This window comes from Pristiophorus japonicus, unplaced genomic scaffold, assembly GCF_044704955.1.
Source record: "Pristiophorus japonicus isolate sPriJap1 unplaced genomic scaffold, sPriJap1.hap1 HAP1_SCAFFOLD_29, whole genome shotgun sequence".
NCBI lineage: Eukaryota > Metazoa > Chordata > Chondrichthyes > Pristiophoridae > Pristiophorus > Pristiophorus japonicus.
Window position 1 is genome coordinate 1,507,302 of NW_027252668.1, and position 23,133 is coordinate 1,530,434.

The 23,133-nt window shown below is 52.1% G+C and overlaps 1 protein-coding gene across 1 annotated transcript in view; it reads right to left on the reverse strand.

Moving 5' to 3' along the window:
• LOC139248303 (integrin alpha-X-like) overlaps positions 1–23,133 on the reverse strand; it is a 156,077-nt gene that overhangs the window by 26,820 nt on the left and 106,124 nt on the right. The window contains exons 20-23 of the mRNA XM_070872084.1: positions 12,799–12,940; positions 5,774–5,884; positions 3,598–3,677; positions 2,337–2,420 (exon numbers count right to left, since the gene is read on the reverse strand). Of these exons, the coding sequence (XP_070728185.1) occupies positions 2,337–2,420; positions 3,598–3,677; positions 5,774–5,884; positions 12,799–12,940 (417 nt within the window). The remainder of the gene's footprint in view (positions 1–2,336; positions 2,421–3,597; positions 3,678–5,773; positions 5,885–12,798; positions 12,941–23,133) is intronic.

A 23,133-nucleotide genomic window follows, 5' to 3' on the forward strand; every position in this document is an offset into this window, starting at 1 on the left:
GTCACAGTGCGTTAGATACATGATCCTTTCACCCTCTGGGACCGGGTGTCACAGTGCGTTAGATACACTGTCCTTTCCCCCCTGGGACCGGGTGTCACAGTGCATTAGATACACTGTCCTTTCCCCCTCTGGGACCGGATGTCACAGTGCGTTAGATACACTGTCCTTTCTTCCTCTGGGACCGGGTGACACAGTGTGTTAGATACACTGTCCTTTCCGCCTCTGGGACCGGGTGTCACAGTGCGTTAGATACACTGTCCTTTCCCCCTCTGACACCGGATAACACACAGAGTTAAAAACACTGTCCTTTCCCCCTCTGGGACCGGGTGTCACAGTGTGTTAGATACACTGTCCTTTCCGCCTCTGGGACCGGGTGTCACAGTGCATTAGATACACGGTCTTTTCCCCCTCTGGGACCGGATGTCACGGTGCGTTAGAGACACTGTCCTTTCCCCCTCTGGGACCGGGTGTCACAGTGCGTTCGATACACTGTCCTTTCCCGCTCTGGGACCGGGTGTCACAGTGCGTTAGATACACTGTCCTTTCCACCTGTGGGACCAGATATCACACTGCGTTAGACACATTGTCCAATCTCCCTCTGGAACCGGGTGTCACATTGCGTTAGATACACTGTCCTTTCCCCCTCTGGGACCGGATGTCACGGTGCGTTAGATACACTGTCCTTTCCCTCTCTGGGACCGGGTGTCACAGTGCGTTAGATACACTGTCATTTCCCCCTCTGGGACCAGGTAAAACACTGCGTTAATAACACTGTCCTTTCACCATCTGGGACCCGGTGTCACAGTGCATGAGATACACTGTCGTTTCCCCCTCTGTGACCGGGTGTCACAGTGTGTTAGATACACTAACGTTACCCCCTCTGGGACCAGGTGTCACAGTGCGTTTGATACACTGTCCTTTCCCCCTCTGGGACCAGGTGTCACTTTGTGTTAGATACACTGTCCTTTCCCCCTATGGGAACGGGTAACACACTGCGTGAGAAAACTGTCCTTTTCCCCCTCTGGGACCGGGTAACATACTGCGTTCGAAACACTGCGTTAGAAACACTGCTCTTTCCACCTCTGGGACCGGGAAAACACTGCGTTAAAAACACTGTCCTTTCACCATCTGGGACCCGGTGTCACAGTGCGTTAGATACACTGTCCTTTCCCACTCTGGGACCGGGTGTCACAGTGCGTTCGATACACTGTCCTTTCCCCCTCTGGGACCGGGTGTCACAGTGCGTTAGATACACTGCCCTTTCCCCCTCTGGGACCGGGTGTCACACTGCGTTCGATACACTGTCCTTTACTTCTCTGGGACCGGGTAACACACTGCGTTAAAAACACCGTCCTCTCCCCCTCTGGAACCGGGTGTCACAGTGCATTAGATACTGTCCTTTCCCCCTCTGTGACCGGGTGTCACAGTGCGTTAGATACACTGTCCTTTCCACCTCTGGGACATTATATCACACTGCGTTAGATACACTGTCGATTCCCCCTCTGGAACCAGGTGTCACAGTGCATTAGATACACTGTCCTTTCCCCCTCTGGGACCGGGTGGCACAGTGCGTTAGATACACTGTCCTTTCCCCCTCTGTGACCGGGTGTCACAGTGCGTTAGATACACTGTTCTTTCCCCCTCTGGGAACGGGTAACACACTGCGTGAGAAATACTCACCAGCTCTGGGACCGGGTGTCACACTGCGTTAGATACACTGCCCTTTCCCGCTCTGGGACCGGGTGTCACAGTGCATTAGATACACTGTCTTTTCCCACTCTGGGACCGGGTGTCACAGTGCATTCGATACACTGTCCTTTCCCCCTCTGGGACCGGGTGTCACAGTGCGTTAGATACAATGCCCTTTCCCCCTCTGGGACCGGGTGTCACAGTGCGTTATATACACTGTCCTTTCCCCCTCTGGGACCGAGTAACACACTGCGTTAAAAACACTGTCCTTTCCCTCTCTGGGACTGGGTGTCACAGTGTGTTAGATACACTGTCCTTTCCCCCTCTGGGACCGGGTGTCACAGTTCATTAGATACACTGTCCTTTCCCCCTCTGGGACCGGGTGTCACGTGCATTAGATACACTGTCCTTTCTCCCTCTGGGTCCGGGTGCCACAGTGAGTTAGATACACTGTCCTTTCTCCCTCTGGGACCAGGTGTCACAGTGCGTTAGATACACTGTCCTTTCCCCCTCTGGGACCGGGTGTCACAGTGCGTTAGATACACTGTCCTTTCCCCCTCTGGGACCGGGTGTCCCAGTGCGTTAGATTCACTGTCCTTTCCCCCTCTGGGTCAGGGTGTCACAAAAATATTCGGAAAAAGTCTCACCCTTTGATAATCACATTCACAGCATATTTCACTCCAATGTTCTTGGAAACAAAACTATTTTGAATGTTTCTCTTCGGATTGTCACTGGAAAGTAGAAGATTTGAGATGTAGTCAGTCCTCGAAATATCAAATTCTTAAAACTTAAACTGGAAGATTGCATTTAATTTATATAGCGCTTTACACGACCACAGGACATCTCAAACGCTTCACAATGAAGTACTTTTGGAGTGTGGTCACTGTTGCAATGTGGGTAAAGCGGCAGTAAATTTGCGCTCACCAGCTCCCACAAACCGAAACGTGATAATGACCAGAAAATCTGCTTTTAGTGATGTTGATTGAGGGATAAATATTGGCCGAAGGACCCCGAGGAGGACTTGCTGATCTTCTTCAAATCATGGCCGTGAGATATTTAATGTTCCACCTGAGAGTGGGTATGGGGCTCTCGGTATAATGTCTCATCAGAAAGACGGCACCTCCAACACTGCAGCGCTCCCTCAGTACTGCCCCTCTGACAGTGCAGTGCTACCTCAGTACTGTCCCTCCGTCAGAGCTGCTCTCCCTCAGTCCTGCCCCTCCGACGTTGCAGCTCTCCCTCAGTACTGCCCCTCTGACAGTGCAGTGCTCCCTCAATACTGTCCTTCCGTCAGAGCAGCTCTCCCTCAGTACTGCTCCTCCGACAGTGCGGCATTCCCTCAGTACTGCTCCTCCGACAATGCAGCACTCCCTCAGTACTGCCCCTCCGACAGTGCAGCACTCCCTCAGTACTGCCCCTCCGACAATGCAGCACTCCCTCAGTACCGCCCCTCCGACAGTGCAGCACTCCCTCAGTACTGCCCCTCTGACAGTGCGGCACTCCCTCAGTACTGCCCCTCCGACAGTGCAGCACTCCCTCAGTACTGCCCCTCTGACAGCCGTGGCTCAGTGAGTTGCACTCTCGCCTCTGAGTCAGAAGGTTTGTGGGTTCAAATCCCACTCCAGTCTGGATAGTTCTAGATTCACCCACGAGGGCAAACTGCATCTACCTTGTCGAGCCCCCTCAGAACCTCTTATGTTTCAATAAGATCACCTCTCATTCTTCTAAACCTCAATGAGTATCGGCCCAACCCACTCATCCTTTCTTCATGAGACAACCCCTTGATCTCAGGAATCGACCTGGTGAACTTTCTGTGCCTCCCGGGCAGGAGTGGTTACCCCTGAGCCCAAGGCTGTGGTTGTGAGGGTGGGGTGTGCCCGGGTTCAGTGTCGAGATCAGGGACCGTACCTGGTGGCGTTGATGCTGATCTTGGCTGTCTGCTTCCAGTCCCCATCGGTCGCAACGTCGAAGGTGGTGTTGAATATCACCTGGAGGTGGAGTGGGGGGCGGTGGGGGGGAGAAGGGAGGGAGCAGCGGAGGGAGGAAAAGAAAGATAGACTTGCATTTATATAGTGCCTTTCATTACCAGCGGATGTCTTAAAGCACTTTACAACCAATGAAGTACTTTTGGAGCGTAGTCACCGTTGTAACGTGGGAAATGCAGCAGCCAACTTGCGCACAGCAAGCTCCCATAAACAGCAGTGTGACAATGACCAGATCATCTGTTTTAGTGATGTTGCTTGAGGGATAAATATTGGCCCCAGGACACTGGGGAGAACTCCCCTGGTCATCTTCGAAATACTGGCCATGGGATCTTTTACATGCACCTGAGAGGGCAGAGACAGGGCATCGGTTTACCATCTCATCCAAAAGACGGCACCTCCGACAGTGCAGCACTCCCTCAGCACTGCCCCTCCGACAATGCAGCACTCCCTCAGTACTGCCCCTCCGACAATGCAGCACTCCCTCAGTACTGCCCCTCCGACAATGCAGCACTCCCTCAGTACTGCCCCTCCGACAGTGCAGCACTCCCTCAGTACTGCCCCTCCGACAATGCGGCACTCCCTCAGTACTGCCCCTCCGACAATGCGTCACTCCCTCAGTACTGCCCCTCTGACAGTGTGGTGCTCCCTCAGTACTGCCCCTCCGACAGTGCGGTGCTCCCTCAGTACTGCCCCTCCAACAGTGTGGTGCTCCCTCAGTACTGCCCCTCCGACAGAGCAGTGCTCCCTCAGTACTGTCCCTCCGACAGTGCGGTGCTCCCTCAGTACTGCCCCTCCAACAGTGCGGCGCTCCCTCAGTACTGCCCCTCCAACAATGCAGCACTCCCTCAGTACTGCCCCTCCAACAGTGCGGCGCTCCCTCAGTACTGCCCCTCCAACAATGCAGCACTCCCTCAGTACTGCCCCTCCAACAATGCAGCACTCCCTCAGTACTGCCCCTCCGACAGTGCGGTGCTCCCTCAGCACTGCACTGGGAGTGTCAGCCTAGATTTTTGTGCTCAAGTCCCTGGAGTGGGACCTGAACCCACAACCTTCTGAATCAATAGGCGAGTGTGCTCCCCACTGAGCCACAGCTGACAAACAGGGGAGGGGAGGAGGAGAGAGGGGAGGGGAGACGGGCGGGTGTGAGGGGAGGTGAAGGGAGAGGGGTTATGGGGTGAGGGGAGGCGAGAGGGGTGAGAAGGTTGGAGGGGAGAGGAGAGTGGGGAGTGGCGGAGAGGGAGGGGGAAGGTTAAAAGAGGGTGGTGGTCGAGAGGAGGGGAGGAGAGAGGAAGAAGGAGGGGAGCGCTGGAGTGAGGGTGAGGGGAGAGGAAGGGAGGTGGATGGGGAGCGGAATGTGAGGAGTAAGTGGAAGGTAGGGTAGGGTAGAGGGGATAGGGAGGCGGATGAGGAGGGTGGGGTGAAGGGGGAGGGAGGGGGATGGGGAGAGGGGAGTGTGGGGTAGAGGGGATGGGGAGAGATGAGTGTGGGGTAGAGGGGATGGGGAGAGGGGAGTGTGGGGTAGAGTGGATGGGGAGAGGGGAGTGTGGGGTAGAGGGGATGGGGAGAGGGGAGTGTGGGGTAGAGCGGATGGGGAGAGGGGAGTGTGGGGTAGAGGGGATGGGGAGAGGGGAGTGTGGGGAAGAGGGGATGGGGAGAGGGGAGTGTGGGGGGGAGAGGGGAGTGTGGGGTAGAGGGGATGGGGAGAGGGGAGTCTGGGCTGGAGGGGAAAGGAAGGTGATTTGGAGGAGGTGGGAAGGGGACGAGAGCAGGGTAGGGTGAGGGGGGTGAAGGGGGAAATAAGACGATGATGCTACAATCTCTCGGGGGTGGGAGTGACCGAGAAGGTGACGGTCCGTGTAACACCCCCCGTCAGACCCCGGTCACAGTGACTTTGGCCATGTGACTGACCTGTGGGGACTGACACATGGTGGAACACTTTAACACGACCCTTGCACGGTGGTGAACTCACAATCGAGGAGCTGGACTAATGGGACGGCTCCGGCTCGAGAGAGCCAGCACGGACACGATGGGCCGAATGGCCCCGTCCTGTGCTGTCACCGACCTCCCCTCCCCCCGTTGCCCGCTGATCACTCACTCACTTTGCCCATGGTCCTGAAGATGGGATGGTTGACACGACAGACGACCTTTCCCACGCTGGAAAACTTGGAGTTCATCATGTCGTCGCATTCGATGTGGGATCTGCGACTGGCCTGGGGGGAGGGAGAAAATGTCAGGTATAAAATATTCCGGGCCGTTCCCTCCCTCAGCACCCACTGACGCTCGCCCACAGGGACCGAGAGGCTCCCGTCTCCCTCAGTACCCACTGACCCTCACCCACAGGGACCGAGAGGCTCCTGTCTCCCTCAGTACCCACTGACCCTCACCCACAGGGACCGAGAGGCTCCTGTCTCCCTCAGTGCCCACTGACCCTCACCCACAGGGACCGAGAGGCTCCTGTCTCCCTCAGTACCCACTGACCCTCACCCACAGGGACCGAGAGGCTCCCGTCTCCCTCAGTGCCCACTGACCCTCACCCACAGGGACCGAGAGGCTCCCGTCTCCCTCAGTACCCACTGACCCTCGCCCACAGGGACCAAGAGGCTCCCGTCTCCCTCAGTACCCACTGACCCTCGCCCACAGGGACCGAGAGGCTCCCGTCTCCCTCAGTGCCCATTGATCCTCACCCACAGATACCGAGAGGCTCCCTTCTCCCTCAGTACCCACTGACCCTCACCCACAGGGACCGAGAGGCTCCTGTCTCCCTCAGTACCCACTGACCCTCACCCACAGGGACCGAGAGGCTCCTGTCTCCCTCAGTGCCCACTGACCCTCACCCACAGGGACCGAGAGGCTCCCGTCTCCCTCAGTGCCCACTGACCCTCACCCACAGGGACCGAGAGGCTCCCGTCTCCCTCAGTACCCACTGACCCTCGCCCACAGGGACCAAGAGGCTCCCGTCTCCCTCAGTACCCACTGACCCTCGCCCACAGGGACCGAGAGGCTCCCGTCTCCCTCAGTGCCCATTGATCCTCACCCACAGATACCGAGAGGCTCCCGTCTCCATCAGTACCCATTGATCCTCACCCACAGGGACCGAGAGGCTCCCGTCTCCCTCAGTACCCACTGACCCTTACCCACAGGGACCGAGAGGCTCCCGTCTCCCTCAGTACCCACTGATCCTCACCCACAGGGACCGAGAGGCTCCCGTCTCCCTCAGTGCCCATTGATCCTCACCCACAGATACCGAGAGGCTCCTGTCTCCCTCAGTACCCACTGACCCTCACCCACAGGGACCGAGAGGCTGCCGTCTCCCTCACTACCCACTGACCCTCACCCACAGGGACCGAGAGGCTCCTGTCTCCCTCAGTATTCACTGACCCTCACCCACAGGGACCGAAAGGCTCCTGTCTCCCTCAGTACCCACTGACCCTCACCCACAGAGACCGAGACGCTCCTGTCTCCCTCAGTACCCACTGACCCTCACCCACAGGGGACCGAGAGGCTCCCGTCTCCCTCAATGCCCACTGACCCTCATCCACAGGGACCGAGAGGCTCCTGTCTCCCTCAGTGCCCACTGACCCTCACCCACAGGGACCGAGAGGCTCCTGTCTCCCTCAGTGCCCACTGACCTTCATCCACAGGGACCGAGAGGCTCCTGTCTCCCTCAGTGCCCACTGACCCTCACCCACAGGGACCGAGAGGCTCCCGTCTCCCTCAGTACCCACTGACCCTCGCCCACCACCATCATCATCATCATCATAGGCAGTCCCTCGGAATCGAGAAAGACTTGCTTCCACTCCCAAAGTGGGTTCTTTGATGGCTGAACAGTCAGATACGAGAGCCACAGAACCTGTTACAGGAGGGACAGACATTCGTTGGGGAAGGGGGTCGGTGGGACTGGTTTGCCGTGTGCTCCTTCCGCTGCCTGCGCTTGACCTCTTCATGCTCTTTGCATTGAGACTGGAAGAGCTCAACGCCCTCCCAGATGCACTTTCTCCACCTCAGGCGGTCTGCGGTCTGGGTCGCCCAGTGGTGATGTTGCACTTTACCAGGGAGGCTTTAAGGGTGTCCTTATAACGTTTCCGCTGTCCTCCTTTGGCTCGTTTACCATTAAGGAGCTCCGCATAAAGCATTTGTTTAGGGAGTCTCGTATCTGGCATGCGTACTATGTGGCCTGCCCAGCGGAGCTGATCGAGTGTGGTCAGTGCTTCAATACTGGGGATGTTGGCCTGGTCGAGGACACTGATGTTGGTGCGCCTGTCCTCCCAGGGGATTTGCAGGATCTTGCAGAGACATCGTTGGCGATCTATCTCCAGCGACATGAGGTGCTTTCTATAGATCGTCCATGTCTGAGATCCATACAGGAGGGCGGGTATTACTATAGCCCTGTAGACCATGAGTTTGGTGGTAGATTTGAAGGACTGTTCTTCAAACAATCTTTTCCTCAGACGGCCGAAGGCTGCGCTGGCGCGCTGGAGGCGGTGCTGAATCTCCGCATCAATATCTGCTTTGTTGTTACGAGGCTCCAGAAATATGGGAAATGGTCCACGTTGTCCAGGGCCGTGCCGTGGATCTTGATGATTGGAGGGCAGTGCTGTGCGGCGAGGACAGACTGGTGGAGGACCTTTGTCTTACGGATGTTAAGCGTAAGGCCCATGCTTTCATATGCCTCAGTGAATACATTGACTATATCCTGGAGTTCAGCCTCTGAATGTGCGCAGACGCAGGTATTGTCTGCGTACTGCAGCTCAACGTCAGAGGTTGGGGTGATCTTGGACCTGGCCTGGAGATGGCGTAGGTTAAACAGCTTCCCACTGGTTCTGTAGTTTAGTTCCACTCTAGCGCAGAGCTTGTCGATTGTGAGGTGGAGCATGGCAGAGAGGAAGATTGAGAAGAGGGTTGGAGCGATAACGCAGCTCTGTTTGACCCCGTTCTGGACGTGGAGTGGGTCTGTAATGGATCCGTTGGTAAGGATCACGGCCTGCATGTCATCGTGAAGCAGGCGAAGGATGTTGACAAACTTTTGGGGGCATCCGAAACGGAGGAGGACGTTCCAGACCCTCACGGTTGACAGTGTCAAAGGCCTTTGTAAGATCGAAAAAGGCCATGTGTAAGGGCTGGCACTGCTCTCTGCATTTTTCCTGCAACTGGCGCACTGCAAAGATCATGTCTGTTGTGGCCCGTAGGGGACGAAATCCGCATTCTGATTCCGGGAGGAGCTCCTCGGCCACAGGGAGAAGACGATTGAGGAGAACTCGAGCAATAACTTTCCCAGTGGATGAAAGCAGGGTGATTCCCCTGTAGTTGGCGCAGTCGGACTTGTCCCCCTTTTTAAAAATGGTCACAATCACTGCATCTCTGAGATCTCCCGGCATGTTCTCCTCCCTCCAGATGAGAGAGATGAGATCATGTATCTGTGCCAACAGATTTTAGCGCCTCAGCAGAGATTCCATCCGTACCTGTAGCCTTGTTATTCTTAAGCTGTTTTATGGCTTTGCCTACCTCGTGCAACGTTGGGGTCTCACTGAGCTGGTGGCGGGTCACATGCTGCGGGATGGAGTCGAGAACACTTGAGTCAAAGGCAGAGTCTCGATTGAGGAGATCTTTGAAGTGCTCCTTCCATTGGGTCCTGACAGTCTCGGTGTCCTTGATGAGTGTTTCCCTGTTCTTGGCCACGGGTGGGGTGGGGCCTTGGGAGTTTGGACCATAGGTAGCCTTGACTGCAGCGAAGAACCCTCTCCTATCGTGGCTGTCGACCAGTTGTTGTATCTCCTGTGCTTTCTCCATCCACCACCTGTTCTTTAGGTCCCAAGTTTTTTGTTGGACCTGAGCCTTGAGCTGTCTGTAATGTTGTTTTGCAGCTCCCGAGTTGGGCTGTTGCTTGAGGCTCAGAAATGCTTTGTGCTTGTGATCTATTAATTCTCCGATCTCCTGATCATTTTTATCAAACCAGTCCTGATGTTTTCTGGTTGAGTGACCAAGTGTCTCTTCACAGGCAGTGGTTATCGAGGCCTGGAGGGCAGACCAAGCGCTATGGGGATTCAGCATCTCAGGGTCATCAAGGCACGCCAGATTGGCTGTGAGGTGCTGACTGTATAGGGCTCTCTTCGCTGGGTGTCTAAGTACCCTGGCATTAACTTTTTGCGGAGCTGCTTCTGCTGTCCCCTCTGCTTTGGGGCAATGTTAATGTTGATGATGGATTGGATTAGGCGGTGGTCCGTCCAGCTCCTGTCATGGCGATCCCTGGCTCAGACGATGACATAGTCAATCAGGTGCCAGTGTTTGGAGCGAGAGTGTTGCCACGATGCCTTTTATTTGTCCCTCTGGCAGAACAGGGTGTTGGTGCTGAGGAGTTCGTGTTCTAGACATTTTGTCAGGAGTAGGGAACCGCTGGAGTTGGCTTTCCCTACCCGCTCTCTGCCAATCACGCTTCCCGAGAGGGCTGTGTCTTTGCTGACCCTGGCATTAAAATCACCCAGGAGGATCAATTTGTCGCCCGTGGGGACGCGGGACAAGGATGTCTCGAGGTTGGAATAAAAACCCTCTTTAGCCTCATCCGTTGCATTGAGTGTAGGGGCGTACGCACTGATGACTGTGGCACATTGGTGCCGAGATAGGGTGATACAGAGAGTCATGAGGCGTTTGTTAACCCCACAGAGGGCCCACAGGGACCGAGAGGCTCCTGTCTTGCTCAGTGCCCACTGACCATTGTCCACAGGGACCGAGAGGCTCCTGTCTCCCTCAGTGCCCACTGACCTCCACCCACAGGGACCGAGAGGCTCCTGTCTCCCTCAGTGCCCACTGACCTCCACCCACAGGGACCGAGAGGCTCCTGTCTCCCTCAGTGCCCACTGACCCTTGCCCACACGGACTGAGAGGCTCCCGTCTCCCTCAGTGCCCATTGACCCCCACCCACAAGGTCCGAGAGGTTCCCGTCTCCCTCAGTGCCCACTGACCCTCACCCACAAGGACTGAGAGGCTCCTGTCTCCCTCAGTGCCCACTGACCCTCACCCACAGGGACCGAGAGGCTCCTGTCTCCCTCAGTACCCACTGACCCTCACCCACAGGGACCGAGAGGCTCCTGTCTCCCTCAGTGCCCACTGATCCTTGTCCACCGAGACCGAGAGGCTCCTGTCTCCCTCATCCTGGGGGTCACCAGTGATCAGAAACTTAACTGGACCAGCCACATAAACACTGTGGCCACCAGAGCAGGTCAGAGGCTGGGTATTCTGCAGCGAGTGTCTCACCTCCTGAATCCCCCAAACCCTTTCCACAATCTACAAGGCACAAATCAGGAGTGTGATGGAACACTCTCCACTTGCCTGCATGAGTGCAGCTCCAATAACACTCAAGAAATTCAACACCATCCAGGACAAAGCAGCCCATCCACCACCTTAAACACTTACTCCCTCCACCACCGGCGCCCCCTGGCTGCAGTGTGTACCATCTACACGATGCACTGCAGCAACTCGCCACGGCTTTGTGGCAGCACATCCCAAACCCACGACCTCTACCACCTCGAAGGATAAGGGCAGCAGGCGCATGGGAACACCACCACCTCCACGTTCCCCTCCGAGTCACACACCATCCTGACGTGGTAAAATATCGGCTGTTCCTTCATCGTCGCTGGGTCATAGTCCTGGACCTCCCTCCCTAACAGCACTGTGGGAGCACCTTCACCACACGGACTGCAGCGGTTCAACTACTTTAGTTAAACAAATGCCCCCTGCAAGGGAGGGTCACACTCCAAAATATATTTTTTTTTGAGGCACCAACACACAAATTCTACAAGTGTCCCCAGGGTGGGCACTTAAACCGGTAAATTAAACAAATTAAACTTTAGACAATAAAATCAAATTAAAATTTGGTTGCCGGGGGCGATGATGCACTCCAGTCCCTCCGGCGCCCACCTCTCGCGGAAGGCAGCGAGCGTACCGGTGAACACCGCGTGCTCTATCTCCAGGGACACCCTGGCTCGGATGTAACCGCGGAAAAGAGGCAGGCAGTCGGGCTGAACACCCCCTCGACCGCCCGCTGCCTGGACCGGCTGATGGCACCCTTGGCCGTGCCCAGGAGCAGTCCTACGAGGAGGCCTTCCGACCTGCCCGCTCCCCTCCGCACAGTGTGCCCAAAGATCAGGAGTGTGGGACTGAAGTGCAACCAGAATTTGAAGAGCAGCTCCTTCAAATAATGGAAGAGGGGCTGCAACCTCGCACACTCCATAAAGACATGGAACACGGACTCTTCCAGACCACAGAAATTGCAAGCGGCCTGGGAACCCATGAACCAACTTTAAAACTTATTGCACAGGACTGCTCCGTGCAACACCCTCCAGGCCAAGTCTCCATAGATAGAGGGAGGACTCTCAGGTAGAGTGTACTCCATTTGGGACCCCTGCCTCCTCCGGACGGCAAGATGGTGCGCCATGGCATGTCCGGACGGAGAATGAGAATGGCAAGGTAGAGAGTGTGCTAGAGCAGCCCGTACAGGAAATCCCTGCGCGCAGAACTGAAAGGCACAGAGGGGATTTCCCCGAGGAGGCTGAAGTTGTGAGGCTGCAGCGGTTCAAGAAGGCGGCTCACCATCACCTTCTCAAGGGCAATGAGCAATAAATGCCGGCATTGTCTGCGAGGTCGGATTCTGTGGAAAAGGGACGAATTGGTGGGCTGTTCGACCACAAGAGGTGATGCTTCGGGAGGTGAGGTAATTAAAACATGGCCGCTCTGGGGGGTGACATCATTAAACAAGGCCGCTCTGGTGGTGACATCATGGAAACAAAGGTCACCCTGGGTGGTGACATCATTAAAACATGGCCACCCTGGTGGTGACATCATGGAAACAACGATCACCCAGGGTGGTGACATAATTAAAACATGGCCACCCAGGGTGGTGACATCATTAAAACATGGGCACCCAGGGTGGTGAGATCATTAAACATGGCCACTAGTAAGCGACAGTGTTTAAACATGGCCGGCCCAGCCAGTGACATCTCCGGTTGCATGGACATCTGTGAGAGAGGAGAGAGAGAGAGTGATGGAGAGAGAGAGAGAGAGAGAGAGAGAGAGCAAGAGCCAGCGACAAACACATCCCGTGAATGGATAAACACAGAAGTAAGTATATTACCTGGATTATCGAGGTCTTCCTGAAGGAAAGGCCAGTGGGAAGCCAGAAGGTCACCACGGTAAAATAGGAATTCTCGTCCAAGTTCTCCAGGGTAACATCGACTGTGAGAGTGGAGTAACTCCCGACGACCAGGAACCGGGTCCTGTGGGAGACAGGAGAGGCCTAGTTAGCGCGTCACGCAAAAAAACTCACATTTAGACAGTGCCTTTAACATACAAAACGTCCCAAGGTGCTTCACAGGAGTGTAAATCAGTCACGAACAGACCGAGCTACACAAGGAGATATTAGGGTCAGGTGACCCAAAGCTTGGCCAAAGGGGTCGGTTTTAAGAAGCATCTTAAAGGAGGTGGGAGAGAAGCGGAGAGGTTTAGGGAGGGAATTCCAGAGTTTTGAGACCCAGGCAGCTGAAGGCACGGCCGCCGATGGTGGAGCGATGGAAATCGGGGGGCTGCTCAAGTGATAGAGGAGAGCAGAGATCTTGGAGGGTTGCAACGGCTCGAGGCGGTTATAGAGATAGGGAGGGGTGTAGGGGCTGAAGGAGGTTACAGAGATAGGAAGTGTTGTAGGGGCTGGAGGAGGTTACAGAGATAGGGAGGGTTGTAGGGGCTAGAGGAGGTTACAGAGATAGGGAGGGGTGTAGGGACTGGAGGAGGTTACAGAGATAGGGAGGGTGTAGGGACTGGAGGGGGTTACAGAGATAGGGAGGGTTGTAGGGGCTGGAGGGGGTTACAGAGATAGGGAGGGGTGTAGGGACTGGAGGAGGTTACAGAGATAGGGAGGGTTGTAGGGGCTGGAGGGGGTTACAGAGATAGGGAGGGGTGTAGGGACTGGAGGAGGTTACAGAGATAGGGAGGGTGTAGGGACTGGAGGGGGTTACAGAGATAGGGAGGGGTGTAGGGACTGGAGGAGGTTACAGAGATAGGGAGGGTTGTAGGGGCTGGAGGAGGTTACAGAGATAGGGAGGGATGTAAGGGCTGGAGGAGTTTGTAGAGATAGGGAGGGGTGTATTGTTGGAGGAGGTCACAGAGATAGGGAGGTTTGTAGGGGCTGGAGGAGGTTAAAGAGATAGGGAGGGCTGTAGGAGATTACAGAGATAGGGAGGGGTGTAGGAGATTACAGAGATAGGGAGGGCTGTAGGAGATTACAGAGATAGGGAGGGCTGTAGGAGGTTACAGAGATAGGGAGGGGTGTAGGAGGTTACAGAGATAGGCGGGTTGTTGGGGTTGAAGTTGGTTACAGAGATAGGGAGGGCTGTAGGAGATTACAGAGATAGGGAGGGCTGTAGGAGATTACAGAGATAGGGAGGGCTGTAGGAGGTTACAGAGATAGGGAGGGGTGTAGGAGGTTACAGAGATAGGCGGGTTGTTGGGGTTGAAGTTGGTTACAGAGATAGGGAGGGGTGTAGGAGCTGGAGGAATGAGCAGTGCAGATCATCAAACAGGAGATGCTCAGAATCCATGGGGGTTCCCTACAAAGACGCTTATCACACATCCTGTCGGCCAATAGATCCCGACCACACTCGCTCACAGAGCTGCTCATGAAAAGGATGCTCAAAACCAGTTTATCCCTTTTACACCCTACTATGAAAGAAATTGTTGAGAGCAGGCGTCAGTCACAATGTGACTTCCATGACAGGAATGCGAGGGTGTGATGTATTTATGTCAATGACCCTTTTTTGTCCTTAATTACGCTGCAGGGCCCAAATGGCTTGCAGGCACTGTGATTGCCAAAGAGGGGAATAGGGTTTTGGTAGTTAAACTTATCAATGGAAAAATCTGCCGCAAACACGTGGATCAAACTAAAAGGAGGTTCAGCAACCCCATAGAAGAAGCAGAGGAAGAAAATGACGTTGACTTTACTCGACCACAGGTAACCGAACACTGGAACTAAGTGGAGGAGAGCCCAGTCACTGTGGGCAGTCTGGACAGGCCTGAGGCACCGCAAACAGCAGACACTCAGGCCAGCGCCCAACGACCGGAGCCCCAACTCAGGCGCTCTATAAGGGAGCGTAAACCACCTGAGAGACTTAATCTGTGATCCCAATAAGACTTTGGGGGGAGGTGATGTCATGTATTCAACTATCATTGTAACCCATGTATAAGCTGACCTAAGTTGTACACCTTGAGAACACTGACCACAAGGGGGTGAACTTGTGGGAGACACGCCTAACCTGGACATTCAGGTATAAAAGTGAAAAGGGGAAGCCCCATCCACCTTCATCACTTGAGGGCTTGGTAATAAAGGTAACTGGTCACAGAGTGACCTTCTCTCAAGTGTGGGCCTCGTGTGCATTTTTACTGTATAGTAAGGACATATCAGTTACAGAGATAGGGAGGTTTGTAGGGGCTGGAGGAGGTTAGAGAGATAGAGATGGCTGGAGGGCTGGAGGGGTTAAAGAGATAGGGAGAGTTGTAGGGGGTGGAGGAAGTTACAAAGATAGGGAGGGTTGAAGTGGCTGGAGGAGGTTACAGAGATAGGGAGGGATGTAGGGGCTGGAGGAGATTAGAGAGATAGGAAGGGGTGTAGGGCTGGAGGAGGTTACAGAGGTAGGGAGGGGTGTAGGGGCTGGAGGAGGTTATAGAGATAGGGAGGGGTGTAGGGGCTGGAGGAGGTTACAGAGATGGGGAGGGGTGTAGGGGCTGGAGGAGGTTATAGAGATAGGGAGGAGTGTAGGGGCTGGAGGTTACAGAGATGGGGAGGGGTGTAGGGGCTGGAGGAGGTTATAGAGATAGGGAGGAGTATAGGGGCTGGAGGAGGTGACAGAGATAGGGAGGGGTGTAGGGCTGGAGGAAGTTACAGAGAAAGGGAGGGTTGTCGGGGCTGGAGGAGATTACAGAGATAGGGAGGGGTGTAGGGCTAGAGGAGGTTACAGAGGTAGGGAGGGATGTAGGGGCTGGAGGAGGTTATAGAGATAGGAAGGGGTGTAGGGGCTGGAGGAGGTTACAGAGATCGGTGATAGAGAATTCAAACAGACTGCATTTAGACAGGCTGTGAAAATTCACAGACAACAAGTCAGAGATGCTACATGAGTGGTAGCATGTTGCATTAAGCCATCAATCAACTTGACATTTTAGGACCATTGGGTAGTGAGCCAATAAGGTCAAAGAAGGCGAGTTCTTTTCTGTAAATTGATCCAGGTGTAAATACAGACATTTTGACCATGTGATTTCAGTAAGACAAAGGAACTGGCAATCAGCCAGCAACTTGTTACTCTCTGCCAAGATTAAAAAGTTAAAACTACCATCGGAGTTCATATTTCATTGGAAATTAAGAGATCTAACAATTTTGGCGCTGCGAGCAGGATCGCTGAGGAAAGAAACTGAATTTTGGACATCGGACCTACATACTGAGGTAAGGACTCCTTTTTATAAAAGTCCTCGGTCAAAAGTCTAAATTCGCCTCTCCTTCTACGCGATTCCGAAAGCCTCCGGTTTGCGAACCCTCCGGTTGGTAGTCGGCTCGAGGTCCCATAGACGTCTAAACTTCGGCGGTGTGTTAGTTAATAAATCACCGACCTATTGATCGGCTAGAAAGCTTACGACTCGAGACCCCAGTAAAGAACTCAGTATAATGGCAGCAGGAGATAAGAGCAAAGAATTGCCTACAACTGTTAAAGGTGGGCAGGCACCACCTGAAGTTTCGCTAGATGAAATCCTCGAACAGTTGAAAGAATACATGGAGCAACAATTCAACTTATCTAAAACCTGTATTAAGATTGAACAAAAGTACGGAACCTCCAAAGGACAATGGTCCTTGGACGAGATTAAAAGGGTCTGGGGAAAAACGACCCGTATGAAAAATAAAGAGCGAGCTAGATGGTCCCTAGCGGTTGTAGGCCAGGTTCGAAACCGGAATGAAATTATAATGCGTTCCCAACATGATCGAGAACTGACCAGTACAAAGGATCAATTGCAAGCAGTTTGTACACAGCTGCGACAGAAAAAGCTTGAACTTGAAAAGCTGGAAGCGGAAGTTAAAGATCTTAAAGGTGAAATTAAAGAATGGAAAAAATCATTAGGTCAAGAGACAGTAATAGGAAAAGGAAAATGTATTGATCAATTCCCAGGGTACCCATGTTTGGATAAATTAAAAGCGCAAACCCGAAGACACGACCGAGGAATAGATACGAATTCTGAATCCTCCGACAATACAGTGTCGGAGGATGAAGAATTAGGGGTGCGCTTTGCCCCGTTTAAAAAAAGACGAGTTGTAGTCAAATCAGATGAGACTGCGGATGAGGGCGGAACCAAAAAAACAAAGAGAAGGGTGCATGCAGAATACTTAGTTCATGCTCCGGCAGACCCAGAGAAAATTGATAAATGGTCCAAGGAATTGCCCAATCCAAAGAAAGGGGGAGTAAAAACGTGGGACCAATTGGACCGCTTAAGAAATATATATCAACTTCATCCCTGGGACGGAGTGCAAATTTTGACTATAATGGTGCCAAAAACACAGGGAAGAAAATTGCACGACAAGGTAGAAGAAGCTTTGGGGCAGAATGAGCAAGAATTAGACGTAGGATGGGAGGCGATTAAACGCTGCAAGCCTTCAGTCCAGCTAAGACAGACTGGGGAAAAATTGCAGCTTGCCAACAGAAAGGAACAGAGGAGGTCCTGGAGTATGACGAGTGGTTTAGATGCATGTGGCTAGAACATTCGGGTATGAATAATACGGATGAGGAAAAGGATGAACAAGCGTTTGGACCCCTGAAAGTAGCTTTCGTGGCAGGTCTAAAGCCGGAACTGTCCAAAATGCTTGAGGTAGTGTTACCGGACTGGGAAGGTAGAGGAACTACCTTTGCAGCATTGGTGGATTGATGTAACCAATTAGATCGGGATATGGGAGCTAAAGTCCGAGCTATACAGGCTATGGGATGGAAATCCCAGCATTCCGATAAACAGTCATTAGGAAAATTACCCGGAAAATGTCATTATTGTGGGAAAGAAGGTCACTGGGCCAAGACGTGCAGGGCAAAACAGAAAGATCGTGGCTGGGGAAGAGGACGCAGCCAGGGATACAATTCAGCCAACAAGACAGGCTTGTCACAAGATAATGACCTCATAGAAGCATTTAAGCGACTGACAATACAACAACAGAAGGAGTTACTTGGGATAGCAAAAAACCCTGGCCCCCCTCCTCACACTAATACAACAAAGGGGAGATGGGCTATATATAACTGTGAGGGTGGGCTCTAATCGTTTGTGGGCTGTGGATAAGGATGTGGACTGTCTTTTAGACACAGGGGCGGAATTAACATGCTTACCCCTACAATATGGAGACTTTTTGCCGTTGGATGGTAGGGCATGTACAGCCTATGGAGTTGGGGGCCATAAAATGGAAATTAAAAGGACAACACCGGTACTTATAGGGCTGGTCCACATGAAATAACCACGCCGGTCTGGATAGGCCCAGTAGATCAACCCCTTTTGGGAATGGATGTTCTAATCCAAGTAGATTAATAGTTGCATTTTGAGGATGGTCGGATGACATGGTCAATTAGAACTTTGAAGAAAGAAGAATTGAAGGAACACCCGATATGGGCTAAAGATAAGAACGATTGTGGCCTACTCCAGATGGAGCCTGCGTCATTTACCGGGACCAAGCCTTCATGCACTAAACAGTATCCTATCAATCCAACTGCCATCGCGGGAATCTTACCGGTTATTCAGCAATTGGAGAAACAAGGGGTGCTTATTAAAACACATAGCTCCTCCAATAGCCCCGTGTGGCCGGTACAGAAATCTAATGAGACTTGGCGTTTGACTGTCGATTATAGGAAAGCTAACCAGTGTATTGATCAAAAAGCTCCTTTGGTCGCAGATCCCTCCACCATTTTTAATGCCCTCAAACCGGAACATAAATATTTCTCGGTTATAGATATGGCCAATGGATTTTGGTCGGTGCCTCTGGCACTGGAGGTTCGACAGTGGTTTGCTTTCACTGTCCAAGGACAACAGTATACTTGGACCCGGTTACTGCAGGGTTTCCACAACAGCCCTATGGTATTCCACATGGCTTTACAAAGCCATTTGCGAGAATTACCTCCCCTGTCATCCAGAGTCATCCAATATGTAGACGATATCTTGCTAGCTTCAAACACGGAAGAACAGCATGAACAAGATTTACGAGCTTTGCTGGATCACCTTCGGCTGAAAGGACATAAAGCCAGCATCAACAAAGCACAAATATCCCAAGAAGAGGTTGTATACCTGGGACAAAAGATTTCACAAGGAAAGAGAGAACTTACCCAGGATAGAACTGCAGCCATTCGGGCTGCTAAAAAACCCACCACTATTCAGGAACTAAGGTCTTTTTTGGGATTGTGTAACTTTAACAGAAATTGGATTGACTCCTTCACACAGCTTGCTCAGCCATTGAATGATATTTTAAAGGGGAAACGTGCCTCGAAGGAAGCTATCACCCTCACTAAGGAACAGCAAGAGGCCTTCCTGAGTTTGAAAAAGGCTTTGTGTTCGGCACCGGCTCTGGGAATCTCCGACAGTGGTAAGCCATTTACCCTGTTTGTCCATGAGAAAGAAGGATATATGACAGCTATACTGACACAAGAACATGGGGATCGGCAAAGGCCTATTGGCTATTATTCGGCAAAACTGGATGCGGTAGCCCTCGGATGGGGAAGTTGCCTAAGGGCCATGGAAGCTACATGTCGAGCGGTAATGATCACTGTGGGTCTAGTCCTTGACCAAAAGATGATTGTCAAGTGTCCCCACACCGTACACACTTTGCTATCTATGAATAGAATGTCTCAGGTGACGGCAGCTAGATGGACCCGCTGGACAGCAGTTTTGGAAGCTCCTAATCTCCATATCATCCGGGCCAGCCCGGTTAATCCCGCAACTATGCTCCCGATGTCAGAATCGAGGGAGCAAGATGGGGGAGAATGTGAAGAGCATGATTGCGTGGAGATTTTAAAAGAAACAGAAGAAGCAGCCTTAGCAGCAGAGGAGCCTCTGCACAACCCAGACCTCATCCTGTTTACAGATGGTTCCTCCTTTGTTGACAATGGTACCAGAAAAGCAGGATGAACAGTTACAACCTTATATGAGGTAGTGGCAAAAGGGTGTTTACCCTCAGGAACGTCAGCACAACAGGCCGAGTTACTGGCCCTGTCAGAAGCATGTCGAATAGCAGAAGGACAGACAGCTAATGTCGACACAGATTCGCGTTATGCTTTTGGAGTCGCTCACGACTTTGGTATGTTATGGCGGAAAAGAGGATTCCTCACTGCTGCTGGTACACCTATCCGAAATGGAAAAGAAGTCCTCGACTTACTGGAGGCCATACAATTACCTCAGGAAGTGTCCATCCTGAAGTGTAAGGCTCATACCAAGGAAAATACCACAGAAGCACAGGGAAATACCCTAGCTGACCAGGCAGCTAAAGATGCCGCCTCACAGGGCGTTCCTCCAGAAGAACCAACACAGACGTGCAGATTGAAAGCACTCAGGATTCTGACACGAGACCTTCAAACAATGCAAGGCGAGTGCTCCCGAGAGGAAAAATGGACATGGATTGAGGCAGGAATTAAGCTGTGCGAAGATGGTGCCTGGAGACAAAGAATTACCGACAAGCCAGTCGCGCCACAAGCGCTTATGCCTTTTTTAGCCCAACAGATCCATTCGTGGGGACACTTGGCCTCACAACAGATGACGGCACGGTTCCAGAAAAGCTGGTGGGGTCGGGGATTTAAAAAACATGCCCAGCTGGTAACAGACCGCTGTGTGGTCTGCCAGAAAAATAATTCTGGACCCATCACGGTAATGCCCCAACTGAGGCCCCCTGCCCCTGTCGGACCATTCCAGCATCTGCAGCTTGATTATATATCTCTTCCTTCATGCCAAGGATACACTAACATTCTTGTCATGGTCGACAGATTCTCTAGATGGGTAGAAGCTGTCCCAACTAAAAGAGCCACAGCCAATCACACTGCAAAGGTCTTGTGTAAGGATTACATTCCCCGATGGGGAGTCCCGAGTAGCATTGACTCAGATCAGGGAACACACTTCACAGGTGCTGTCTGCCAAGAAGTCTGTAGGTTACTGAACATTACGTGGGATTTACACTGTCCTTATCATCCACAATCATCAGGACAAGTAGAACGAATGAATCGAGCTCTGAAACAACGGCTTGCCAAATATCACCAAGAAGGAACACCATGGCCCCAGGCACTACCAATAGTGCTATGTAGCATTTGGGTAACCCCGAACAGAACTACAGGTCTAAGCCCATTTGAAATTATAACAGGAAGACCCATGTCGCTGCCAGGAACTATCGATTTACGGAAAGCTGATGTTCACTTAATGAGTGACACTTTGTTATCATACTGTCAGAACTTAACTAATGCTATTAGTTCTGTTTCCCGACAGGTATCGGCAGATTGGGGTAATCCACCCAAAGGAGGACACAACATCATCCCGGGAGTCTGGGTGTATGTGAAAAAGTTGCATAAAGAACCTTTGGATGCCAAGTGGGAGGGACCTTATCACGTGATATTGATCACCCAGGCAGCTGTTAAAGTCCAAGGAAAGAAAGCCTGGATCCACGCTTCACACGTTAAACGAGCACCCGTAACTGAAGCTAAAATCTAATAATTACTTTTCGCGAAAATGTTTTATTTACTGTAGTATTGATTGTAGGTATTCTAGGCATAGGCCTACTTCTTACTAGCCGACCCTCTGCACCAAAGGGAAATAGTAGGGTAGCAAGGGAATTACATGTAAATACCTTTTACTTTTATATTGTTTGTTTATGTTGATTAAATGTTGTTGCGACCAGTTGGCTGTAGCTGCTGTCCCGCAGGTGAGACACCTTGCAGGTCCCCGCAGACCATCTGTACGTGGCACAGGGGTATGTTATGCTTAAGGAAAGGTTGTTTACTGGTTGAATTAAGATTTGATTTGGATTAAATTGGAATAAGGTTAATTAACCTACTAAAACCAGACTTTCATTGTGGCCACGATGGAACTCGGGTTGGTGTAAATTTGTGTGGAAGCTACTAGTCCGGACATGTGGCGAAACACAGCAACAAATTTTAGAAGGAAACTCTATTAACATGTATGAAATTATTTTGTAGAATGTTTAACCAGTGATACCTGATGTTTTATGATTCAGTTTGTGAAAGAATCAAAAGGGGGATTGATAGAGAATTCAAACAGGCTGCATTTAGACAGGCTGTGAAAATTCACAGACAACAAGTCAGAGATGCTACATGAGTGGTAGCATGTTGCATTAAGCCATCAATCAACTTGACATTTTAGGACCCTTGGGTAGTGAGCCAATAAGGTCAAAGAAGGCGAGTTCTTTTCTGTAAATTGATCCAGGTATAAATACAGCCATTTTGAGCATGTGGTTTCAGTAAGACAAAGGAACTGGCAATCAGCCAGCAGCTTGTTACTCTCTGCCAAGATTAAAAAGTTAAAACTACCATCGGAGTTCGTATTTCATTGGAAATTAAGAGATCTAACAATCGGGAAGGGTGTAGGGGCTGGAGGAGGTTATAGAGACAGGGAGTGGTGTAGGGGCTGGAGGAGATTACAGAGATGGGGAGGGGTGTAGGGGCTGGAGAAGGTTATAGAGATAGGGAGGAGTGTAGGGGCTGGAGGAGGTTATAGAGATAGGAATGGTGTAGGGGCTGGAGGAGGTTATAGAGATAGGGAGGAGTGTAGGGGCTTGAGGAGGTTACAGAGATAGGGAGGGGTGTAGGGGCTGAGGGGCTGGAGGAGGTTATAGAGATAGGGAGGGGAGAACGAGGGCCTTGGAGGGAATTGAATTATAAAATCTTACAGCATGGAAGGATGCCATTGAGCCCATCATGCCTGTGCCAGCAGTTTAAAGGAGTTATCCACTTAGTCCCACTCCCCCTGCCCTTTCCCCAGAGTCCTGTTAATATTTCCCCTTCAGCTACTTATCCAATTCCCATTTTGAAAGTTACTATTGAATCTGCTTCCCTTTCAGGCAGTGCGTTCCAGATCACAACTTACTGCGTAAATTCTCCTCATCTACCCTCTAGTTCATTTGTCAATCACCTAAATCTCTCTGTCCTCTGGTTCCCCACCCTCCTGCCACGGAATACAGTTTTCCTTATTTACTCGATCAAAACCACTCTCTTCTTAACCTTCTCTGCTCTAAGGAGAACAACCCCAGCTTCTCCAGTCTCCCCATGTAACTGAAGTTCCCCACCCTTGGTACCATTCTGGTCAATCTCCTCTGCTCCCACTCCAAGGCCTTCACATCCTTCCTAAAGTGTGGGGCCCAGAATTGGACACAATATTCCAGCTGGGGCCTAAGCAGTGATTTGTAAAGGCTGTAGTGTAA